This window comes from Crotalus tigris, unplaced genomic scaffold (genome assembly GCF_016545835.1).
Source record: "Crotalus tigris isolate CLP2741 ecotype Arizona unplaced genomic scaffold, ASM1654583v1 scf7180000019794.865796, whole genome shotgun sequence".
Lineage (NCBI taxonomy): Eukaryota > Metazoa > Chordata > Lepidosauria > Squamata > Viperidae > Crotalus > Crotalus tigris.
In genome coordinates, this window is record NW_024097714.1 from 598757 (window position 1) to 610523 (window position 11767).

Below are 11767 nucleotides of genomic sequence, written 5' to 3' on the forward strand. Positions count from 1 at the left end.
TAATGGGGGATCAGGAGTGTAGAATTGTGTTGTTGACCCTGGAAATGTTTATCCTACTGTCGATTCAAGTCTCTTTTTGATATGCCTGCATTTTGCTACTTACTCACTAAGGCAGACACTTATATAGATATACATTTACACATATACATATACATATACATATACATACATACATATTTGTTTTCTGAGGTTTTTGCGGGTGTTTGTATGTAGGTCTTTGGTTATTCGGGTTTTCTCCCGCATCAAACGTCGCCAAGACACTTCCAATTTGACGTGGGAGAAAACCCGAATAACCAAAGATCTACATACATACACACACACACACACACACACACACACATATATATAGATATAGATATAGATATAGATATATACACATATATACATACATACATACACACACACACATACACACACATATACCAAACATTTTTGTGTGCAGTTAGACATTCATGCATATACTGGTATTGTTAATCACTGAAATGGAAACATTAGGATTTTTCCATAATCTTGCTAACCTCCTTCAGATGATGAATCATTAAAGTAATAATAAAAGGTTACTCAATGTCACATATCCCTTAAGAAGATGCAACTAATTATAATGATTTTATATGGAGGATGAGCCTTTCCAAAGGCATCTTGGGTTGTGGGGGATATAATTTCTCTGATGAGCTTCTCTAAACCGAATTGCTAATTACATAGCTTGTCCCTGTCTCTTTAACCAAATTTAAGAGGGGGGAAGATGTTTGGAGAAATTTCTAAAGGTCACTGTGAGACAATCTAGTTATTTTATGCTTCATTTGCTTGTATTCCTTAAAACTTCAGTGGAAACAAACTTCATGATTACCGAAGGTTGCCTTCACCCTAGCTATTTCTTCCAGTTGAATGGACTCCTTATTTCTTAAATGCAGTAGAATATGTATCCCTTCCTTATTTATTTATCAGGCTTATGTTTCTCCAGTCAGCAAGTGACTCCAGGTAGTTCACTGTTTTCGGGATTTAGGTTAAAAATGAACACATTCATAAAAATAACAACCACACGAATAATTAATCCAAAAAAGGAAGAACGAAAATGCCAAACCACTGAAAAATCACTTTCCCTTATAAGAGGAACCTTATCATCTGTCAGAGCCCAAACAGGCGATAATTTTATTAAGCATCAAATGTATTAGAGATAGTCTGATCTCCAGGGAAATATTATTCCTGGGAATTAGGGGGAAGCATTAATAGTAAAAGATCACTCCCAAGGTCTCTGTAAATCACATTCACAGAAGGAAAAAGGTTACTGTTTTAGATATTTATTAAGCAACCAAAAGCCAGAAATTAAATTTCATTTTTTATTACCGTATCTAGTCAGATACTCAGATCCCACCCACCAATTCATGATATAAAGCAATGCTTCACATATTATTCCAGGCTCTACAGCTGAATAAAACCATGGTATTTTCAATAAGGAGTCATTATCATTCTAGCAATGGAGATATTTCCTGGGGAACAGCCTACCCAGTACAATTACACATAGATCACAAAAATCTAGACATTCTGAAGAAAGCACATGCTTTCTCATGCTTTAGCCAATCTGAATGGAGAGAGTTTTTCTCCCATTTTAATTTCCATATGACATACAGAAATTCACACATGTATGAGCAACTTTAGCTCTTCCCAATTAAAGAGACCCTGTTAAAAGATTGGGACAGATTGAGAGAAACAGACTGTTACTCTGCTAGATGAGATTAAAGTGCAACAATAACAGTGCTTATGCCAAGTCTTGGATGCATAATCTCCAGAGAGCCCCCAAAGAATATTATTTTGCCTTGCACATCTGATGTGGGTCATCTGTTTCACAATGACCATTCATATATGCCCCTTCCTTTAAACAAGGCATTTTATAGTCCTGCCATGACATTAGAACTGCTGCACATAGGGAAGCATTGAAACTCAGCTACTCAGTTCTGGTAGTCAAGTATCAGAGCAAATGTCAAGGACTGTCTCTTAGCATATTTATCACCAAGCAAAGTTTATTTCTGGAAAATTACCTGACCAGCCTCTGAGTTTTTCTCTGAAAACTTGGGAGTGCGCCTCCATGGATTTTGTTGCTGATTCTCACATGCAAGCATTCGTGTGGCTGTCTCATCATCGTACCTCACATGGTCAAACTGAGAAAATGAATTAGGTATTACAACAATGGTTAAGGTATATGTCTCTTATCAAGAAAATATAAGTGCGAGTTTGGTCTATTGGCTAAGGCACTATCTAGGCCAGCAAGCAGGAGACCATGAATTCAAGTCCCATGTTAGCCATGAAAGCCAGCTGGGTGACTCTGGGCCAGTCACACTCTCTCAGCAAAACCCACCTCAGTGGATTGTTGTTGTGGGAAAATAGGAGAAGAAAGGTGTGTTGGATATGTTCGCCACTTTAAGTTACGTGTAAAAATAATAAAGGTGGGATATAAACAGATGGGATATAAAGAGCCATGGTGGTGAGTGGCCATAATGCAGTACTGCAGGCTAAATCTGCCCACAGCCAGGAGTTCAATCCTGACTGGCTCATTGACTCAGCCTTCCATCCTTCCGACATTGATAAAATGAGCACCCAGATCATTGGGGACAATATACTGACGTTGTAAACTGTTCAGAGAGTGCTGTAAAGCACTGTGGAACAGTATATAAGTCTGAGTGTTAGTATTATTTAAACAAAAATCTGTTGCCTCTTGCAGCACTTGTCTCCAACATCTCAGTACATTTCTCCATTGGAATGTCTCCCCCTCTAAAATTTCTACTCTAGTGTTTTGCTTTCCACAGCCCCTGCATCTACAATTCCTCATGCCTTGAACTTTCTGTAGGAGAGACAGACTGCTCAACTCTTCTTAAAGAAACAGGTAGGTTTAGCAAAAACTGTATACAAGCGGACTGCAGAAACACACTCTGAGCCAAAATTATGGAGAAAATTTCAGTATGGCTTTCAACTTTGACCTTTCAAAAAAAAACCTGTACTCAAATTTTATTGAGTTGTGCAAACACATTAACCTGTCAGTCTTTCATCTGGAATTATCTGCATCCATGAAGACCCATCCTTTGTTCCATAGATTGCTGTGGTTCATGAAGAATCTCCCTGCAACACATGCTTGAAATTGGAATGGGGAGGAAAAATATATAATGGAAGCTATTCTGGCCTCTAGATGCAATGGGAAGCATTTGGAATATCTGATTGATTGGGACTGCATCCAGATTCACTGAGAAACCTAAATGGTGTCCACACTGCACATCTTGTACAGCATTTCATCTAAAATTTCCAGGAAGGCGCCATTCCTGTGATCTGCCTATGCTACAAAGATTGTGAGACCCTCCAAAAAGTCATGGAGTTCCCAGCATGGTGGGTCCCCAGATCTTTCTATCTCTTTCAGACCCAGAGTAATATGTCATCATCAAAATTCCCACCAACAGATACACAAAAATTCCCTTCGTTGAACAGATTTGTCCATGTGGATCACAAGAGATTCAGATTGTTGCCTATGTACTGCTTATTATAATTTCCTTAGAGATATACAGAATTTTCTTATTTTGCCTCTTCTGCATCAATAATCAGGATAAACATATATTTATTATATATAGTTTGTATTTTTTTTATTTTAATGTTAGCATTAGCATTAGAATGTGACTAAATTCTGTGTGACTGTGGTTAAAACATATTATGGAATATCATATCCTGATTGTAGTGATTTTATATACTTTTATGCTTTCATCTGGATCACTGAGTGTAATAACCAAGTAAGTTAAGCACATGTTCAGCAGTTACCTAATTATATAATAGAATGGATTCAGTAGATTTATTGGGATAGCAATAATCTGCCCTTTGGAGCTTTATGGTCTTCATCAGGGATCCCCAACCCCCGGACTGTGGCCCATTACTGGATTGTGAGCCATTTGGAACTGGGCCACAGAACACACATCTCCACTTGCACAAGCAGCACGTGAGCGCATGCACACATGCTCCATTTGGGCAAGTGGCAGGCATGTGTGCCACCTGTTTATGCAAATGGAGCTGTGCATATGCACTTGCTGGCCACTCGCATGGAACCATCCCCTCTCTGCCCCTCCACCGGTCCACAAAGCTGGAAAGGTTGGGGACCTCTGGTCTACAGTACATTTATATCAGTCTAAGTGAGTGTCCTTCTGTGGTGATGATTACACAATAGCAGGGATTCCCTACCTATTTCTCCCAGATTGTACAGAATCGCTCTAGGTTACCAGTGTGCATGCCTTACAGCATGCAGATTTCAGAACATTTGCTAAAATGAACTGTAAATTAGCAGAATATATAAATCTTATGTCAACTAATTCAGTTAAATGTTTGTAGGACAGACAGTAGGGATACCACCATAGAAATACTCTTGATTATCTGGTGCCCATTAAATGCTTCAGCTCAAGTGTTGCAAAGATGCTCCATTTGTTTTGTTGCATTTTTAAACATATCAAAAATATTTCAAAGAGAAATCTATTTCAGCAAAAATAGTTTCCATGTGAACATTTGATTAATATTGTATACAAATGTATAATCATGTCATACACAAGTTTTGGTTTAAAATATCAAACTTGTCCCCTTGTTATATAGAGTTTATTTCCCCCCTTTTCAATCTAGAAGTCAATTCTAATTTGGCACATTGTTTATTTACTTTCTTTCTGTACAATCAAAATGAAAGCTGAATTGGAACACTATAATTTTATATGGCAAGTAAACACTTTTAATTCACAGAAAGTGAATACATTTCTTCTGAGCATGGTAAGCAGAGTTTCCCCACAATTTTTAAATTAAAATCCACACAATAAGATGAAGATGTCTACAAGTTCCTCTTTTAAATTTTCATTGTTGCTGTTATCAATCATTATATTTTTGCCAATCATTATTTTGAGTTGGAAGATTTACTTCCACTTTATTTGAATCTAGCTGGAACCAGAAATTCTTGGCTAAAGATTTTTCATGCTGATTCTTGCAATAATAGAAAAAGCTGAATTACTAAAATCTTCCTCAGTGTACATTTTCTGATTGGATTTCCGTTTGTTCCACCTTAGCAATGAGCATAGAGAAACTTCTTACATTATCATAACTTAATACTTGGTAGATTCACAGCCTCCCCCAACTGAGAAGGTATCAGAGTAGAAAACACTATCACTGGAAAATATAATTTGAAAACCACATTACTACATGGAAAGGTATATTCTAGCAATATGGAAACAAATAATATACATTATGATAGCTGGAGAATGTGAAATATCATAGGTTCCCTGTCCTTCCACAGTTGGATTACTGATATATGTGGAATAGATTTCTTTCTTTTTTTAGACACAAGTTTATTTCTCATTCCATGATTAAATGGATAATATAAGCAGCTGTTATTCTATTGTCTATTGATAATTCTCTTTATTCGTATCGTCAAATCCTTTTGTGTTTCTGCTTAACTAATAATAATTTGATTTATAAAGTGATCACTCAAATCTAAGAGTCCAGAGGTCATACTTAGTACAAGGCTTAACATCGCCATAGTCAGTTTCCAACTACAGCTACTACAAAAACCCATAGTGTTCATCCTCCTGAGATTATGACATTCACACTTCAGTGGTCCTGAATCATACTGTGAACCCTCTCAATCTGAAGATCTTCAAATATGTTGGGCTATAAAGAGCCAGCTAGCACAGATATGTAGATTGCGAACAATGAGAATCATAATTCAACTCATTTCAACAACACTAAACTGGGAAGATCTGATTTAAGCAATACAACCAAACAGGTCTTATAATATGATTTTGATCGTCACGGTGAATAGGTAACATCTAAAAAGCCACTGTGTTGGTTCCCTCCCTAATCCATCCATCTGCAATATGGATGGATTATTGCAATGGATACTAACTACAATATTCCATCAGTTGATCTACAGTACATAGTTCATATTGTCTTTAAGACAAGAATCTGATTGTGAACTCTTCCTTTCTTTTATCCACTTCTGATTTATTAAGTACATGGGAAGGTCCTACTTCAGGATAACTTTGTTGTAATCACTTATCTTCTACAGTTAAGAATGTAGACCAAATAGTCTTCCATTACAGATATAAATTAGAGAACTATAATAATCACGATCTTCTACACATCTCTTGCTGAATTACAGTTCTCCATTTGTAATTTAATTCATACCTGCAATGGGAGAATATTCAGACTTGAACAGGAAACATGACTCTTTGGAACTGGTGCACCAGCAGTGAACAGCAAAATTAGCTCTAATTAGTCTCCTATTATGAAAATTCCCACCTTCCCCCTATACAGTATTTATCATTGGCCCATGCACAGTTGGAAAAAAAATGGTACATTGGTATGGCTTTTTATGAGCAGCTTCGTTTTAAACAAGGATCAAGCCCAACTATCTGTCACTCAAGGAAACACTTCAGTCTTTTCTTTAAAATGAAATCCACATGTCCATAGACTGCTAAAAATGGACTACAGTACTCCACCGTTCTATGTGATATTCCTTATGAAGAATTACCTGCAGAGAAGTCAGCAAGCAGGAGGAGGTGGGGAAGTCATTCAGAAATCATCCAGAAGAATGAAACAATGATTACACAGACACAGAGACACAGACACACAAACAATGTTTCTCACTCCTCTGCTTCTATTTCACCATCCAACCAAGAACTTCTCCCAGGGTGTTGGCTCTTCTCTTCACCGCGGACTTTGTTTATCTTTTCTAGCAACCCTAGCAGCAGGCTACCTTTGCTGCATTCAGAGGACTCCTGGGTGTCACAGAGAATATTATTGTCTGGGGTCTGTGAACCCAGATATCTCTTGCCTGGATGCTGCCGCTTCTCTAAGATTTCCTCACTCTCAGTCTCATCGTCCCAACCTCGCTTGCCAGGGTGCTGTCGCTTGTTGTAAGGCAAGTACCTCTTGCCCGGATGTTGTCTTTTGGATAATTCGTTCAGATAAGCTAGCTGGCTGCTTGGAATGCTGAGGATTTGATCCGAGAGGGATCTTCTGCCAGGATGCTGTCTCTTCTCCAAATCCATTACCATTCTCTTCCCAGGGTGCTGCCTTTTGGTGATCCAATCCAGCTCAGAAGCATTCGGCTCTGTACAAAGAAAGGTTTCACATTACTGCTCATTTTGGAAATTGCCAAATGGTTGTTCTTGTTGCAAGTTATAATTATTCAGTTTGACTCAGGAACAGTGAGGCAAAATAGGTGGCTGTAAATTGGTTTTTAAAAAAGTGGTCAAAACAAGGGTTTTAAAAAAATCATATTTGGAGATGGATTATAAATAAGTGAATAGATGTAAGACTAAGACTCTTTATTTCGTGGAGCTGACAAGATCTTTGAGAACATGTTATGGATACTTTTGTGAAATGGCTATTGGAATAGGGCTTATTCATTTCCAAAATGGCTGCTATAACCAGGTATTAGGTACCAGTTTACCAGAATGTTACTTGCACTCCTCAGGCTCTCTCCTCCTGCAGGTTGCTCCTCCCAGTTTACAATTACCTTTATTTCTTGGGCTTTGGGATTTCTTGGGCTTTGGGATTTTGAAATATTGAATTGTAGGCGCTCATCATTGGGCATAGACAAATTGCCCATACATGTATGAGTGGATTAGAAGATATTTGGGAAAGTGGAAGGAGAATTCCTTTGAAGTAGTGGTTTGAGATATCACTATTAATAGAGGAAAAGGTGGGACTCCTTCAGTATCAATAAAATACTGATATTAAGATAATGTGCAATTAACATTGTTAGATTCCATATATGACACTAGTCAAACATGGTCTTATAATAAGTGTTAAACTTCTTATGCAGAGGTCTGGCTATAGGCTCAACAAATACTACTTCATTTATCCTAATGGCCAGGAACAATTTTCTGGCATTCCTCACATGATGTTGTTCTTCAGGAACACCATTTTGCACATGGATGTTTATAAAAATAATTCTTCCTTCACCTTTCATTAGACTTCCTCAATTCAGATAGAGAATCAGAAAGGAAATTCAAACATATATGTAGAATTCTTTGGATATATCATTTGCCATCCTTAAATCCATTATCAAAGTCAGTATGACAGAATGGAGACAGTAACCCCTGTCTGCCATTCTATCATCAAACATGTAAATGAGAGTGAAAATCTGAGAAAAGAACTGAAAAAAGTTTTTTCACACACAAAAGAAAATCTTCTTAGTCAATTCAGGCTCCTGCCTGACATTGGTTGTAGGGAGATACAGGCTGCAGAAGATTCCAAGGTGATTCAAGATCACCTAAACTGCCATGGGGCCACTATAGGATCTGTCTGAACTGCACAGATAACCCGCAGAAGAAAAGGATCCAAAGACACCATTGGGGAGGGATGTCCAGCAATTGGAACCTTTAATTAATTCACTGAGGAATTTAATAGCAACCGCTCTTTAGGACAGGAGCAATGTCATGTTATCAGAGGCATTAGTATTGGTGGCAGGGATCTAATTAATCCCAGAATGATAGCACAATTAAGCCATTAAACTTCTCTGCATCCTCTTCTTCTTTGAAGGCAGACAATAGATGGAGGCAAAGAGGAAGAATTATAGGTCTGTCATATGCATCAACTGGTTTCTGCTTGCTGTCTGGGAAAATAAAGCTTTCAAAAAAAATCTAATGTCTTTCTACCTTTGTTACATTTAGGGGAAAGGAAATGAAGGCCTTTCTGTTCTATATTTGTCTGATCAATCCTGAAAATTCATGATAATTGGCCCATCCATAAGGTATAGTGAGCCCTGTATAGAGATGTCAAGAAATGTGGGTAAATAGAAATGGTAACTTTCTGGCTATTATATCAAAGCCATCAGCTGCCAACTTCTATTAGAAAGCAGAGATATACATGTTGCATAGCACAGTCTGACCTGTGCCTACTAAGCTACCCTGTCACATCCCTGAGAGTACAGTGAAAAGCGCTACACCGCTATTACCGCTAAACTAAAAATCAACAAGCTGAATGTTGACGTCCCTGAATATTAACTGTTCTTCAGAGCTCTTTCCCAAGGCCAAATACTGAATTTTAAAATTATAATATTGGCATGTTTATTTGAATGTTGATATGGGTAACAAATAAAATATCTTTTTCCAGAAAGACTAGTCCAGTCTTCCCAAAATTGGTGTCCTCCATAGGTTACAACTATTACAACTCTCAAAACCTTCCGCCAGCATACAACTGAAAAACTTGGGATTTCAAATTTGCTTTAAGATATAACACAACTTTTCTCCATCTCAGCAACTAAGAAAGATGTGCCTTATATTTTAACAATTGTCTCTCCCCACTCCCTCTTCCCCTTAAAAGAGGAAAAACATTGTGAAGACTTTTCTGGGCAGAAATTGTGCATATAAATAAAAGCAGGAACAAAATAGGAACTTCATCAGTTATGTAACCATAGAAATTCTCATGTTCATATTTACCTTTCTCCAGATCCTCTTTTGCATCTTCTACCTTTCTGAAAATGGAACTTAAAATGAGGCTTTCTGCCTCTGGGGAGAGGTCATCAAGGAGACTCTTTTCATCATTGTCATCTTCTTCTGGAAATTGCTGCCCCAAGTTGACACACACACTAGTAAAAGCCAGGAATAGAAACAGCTGCCGCCGCCAAATGGAGATGGACATGGCAAGACAAGTTCCTAGGAGCAGAATGTGGAGAAAATGGGTTTTAAAAGTAGTGCAGAAAATGCAACATTCCTAATCATTTGGGGGGACATGGTGTCTTGAAGAGATAAATGTAAGCTCTTCGGTTTTTATTCACTTCTAATGAAACTACCCATAGGAATGATTACTTATCACTTTAATTTTCTGCGAGCTCACTTAGGTTTGCCTAATGATCTTTATATGAATTTGATGTTCCTCTCTGAGCAAAGATGAGTGCTATAGTATGAGAAAACAGTCAGATTTATTCTTTTTTAAGCATAGGGTTTATCTGAAGCCTATTCACATTAAAGATCTAAGGCTATATAAATGTTATATCAATACATCAAAACCAGTTGTGTCATATTATATAAACCATTTATTTTAAATGGTGAAGTAGAATACCTGTACAAAATTATTAGAACATGAATACAATACTAGTATTATACTTTGCTGCCAAATGATGCTTTAAATCCACATGGCTTAATTACAATTTTCACAAAATCACTCAGTGTTTTTTACTTCAGTGAAATAGATTCTAATGTTTTCAGAACATTTGAAAATGAAAGAAAAGCTGTTCTTTTGTGAATACTTAATGACTTAAAATACTCTTTAACTTTGCCGGCAAAGTTAACGGCAGTTGTAATTTTAAGATCTCTTCTATCTGATTCTATGTTATGAGCAAACAATTAACATTTATCCTTTTAAATGAGAATCAATAGGAGAGAGAGAGAAGAAAAAGAGAGATTGTCATTTCCATACACCTTCAGGTTGAAAGTGTTACAAAACAAGATTAAATTCAGAAGGTATATTTTTTGCAATCCAGTAAATAGCCTGCTTTATTAACTACCCAGAACAATTGAATAACAGCTGTATACAACTAGATAAATCTGTGAGATGTTCATAAGAAAGGAAAAGTTTAATAGGTAAGGCAGCCTGCAGAGGGAAACTAAATGGAATTTATTACCTTCCTTCCAAGTGCTTTAATCCTTGGCTCAGGGGTTGAAAGAATTGGCTCAGCTCAGTATCTTTCTGTAGCTACTTACAGGTTTCAGCTTCAAAGTTGCCTTCCTCCGTTGAATCACAGATGACATCCACCAGAAGTGCTCCTGAGTTCTTTTGGGTAGATTAAGTCTTCTTCCCTTCTTATAGAGAGCTGCCTCTGGACCAATTATGCAAATAGTTGTGAGGTAATATATGTGATGTACTGTGTTGCTCCTGCCTCCTTTCATTGATGTCAGGAATCTGAAATTTGTGCGCATGTTAAAATTCTGACAGTTATGGAGCTGACCTCACTTCGCTAAGGGTTGCTAGAAAAGAATTGCCTCAGGAAATAAGATAAGATGAGGGATATGCCTGTGTGTATAAATCCACATGAACATTATGTCAAACAGTTGTTATGAGCCAAGCAGGTCATTCATGAGATCCAAAGAGCAAAATAGAATCAATAAATGATATTATTTCCTTCTTTTTTTCATGGTGTCCTCCTATCTCTAAATTTGCAGTTTGCTAGCCAATACTCCACAGTTCTCTCATTTCCATATAAATTCCCTCCAAATAAAATCTTGAATTTTACAGAAAGGAGAACAAGGTTTCATTTGGGTAACAAAATGCTGTATGAGTGATGCCCCTCTGTTTTCATCTGGAGAGGCTTCTATGTTCAGTTCAGAAATGCTTTTTTTCTACTCATTTGTATATGGGAGGTTTGCTATTTCAATTTCAAAAAAGTTGCATTCTAGAAAATACACAAATATGAATCTGCTATACAACTATATCTGATTTTGACATCCAGTTTCTTCAATCAGAATACATCTCATGGTGTTCTGAACTTTTACAAAATCCTTCATTTTCAAGTCTCATTTTTCTACAGTGAAGAATATCTAGGAATGGCTTTACTATTATTTACTATTCTTTTCAAATACATTTATCCAATCTTAAGTATTTTTTAAATGCTGCAGTAAAAGTCTTCATCCAGATTTTGCATGATTTTGGCAAAATCCTGAGTAAAAGTTATATTAACTTTTTGTTAAATTGTCTTGAACCAAACATTGAGATGTTCAAAATAAACTTATTTAATTTGTTTGAAATAAATTAAACTTTG

At 36.9% G+C, this 11767-nt stretch overlaps 1 protein-coding gene across 2 annotated transcripts; it reads right to left on the bottom strand.

Moving 5' to 3' along the window:
- Window positions 1–4475: 4475 nt before the first annotated feature.
- On the bottom strand, window positions 4476–10856 carry TRH (thyrotropin releasing hormone). Of its 2 annotated transcripts, none has more exons than XM_039364550.1 (3): window positions 10713–10856; window positions 9450–9665; window positions 4476–7114 (listed from the first exon to the last, which is right to left on the bottom strand). In XM_039364550.1, exons 2-3 carry the CDS (start codon window positions 9649–9651, stop codon window positions 6645–6647), a joined length of 672 nt encoding a protein of 223 aa, XP_039220484.1. In that variant the 5' UTR covers window positions 9652–9665; window positions 10713–10856; the 3' UTR covers window positions 4476–6644. The 2 variants fall into 2 exon arrangements, with proteins under 2 accessions (XP_039220484.1, XP_039220483.1); XM_039364549.1 differs by having other exon boundaries at window positions 10634–10852.
- Window positions 10857–11767: the final 911 nt, after the last annotated feature.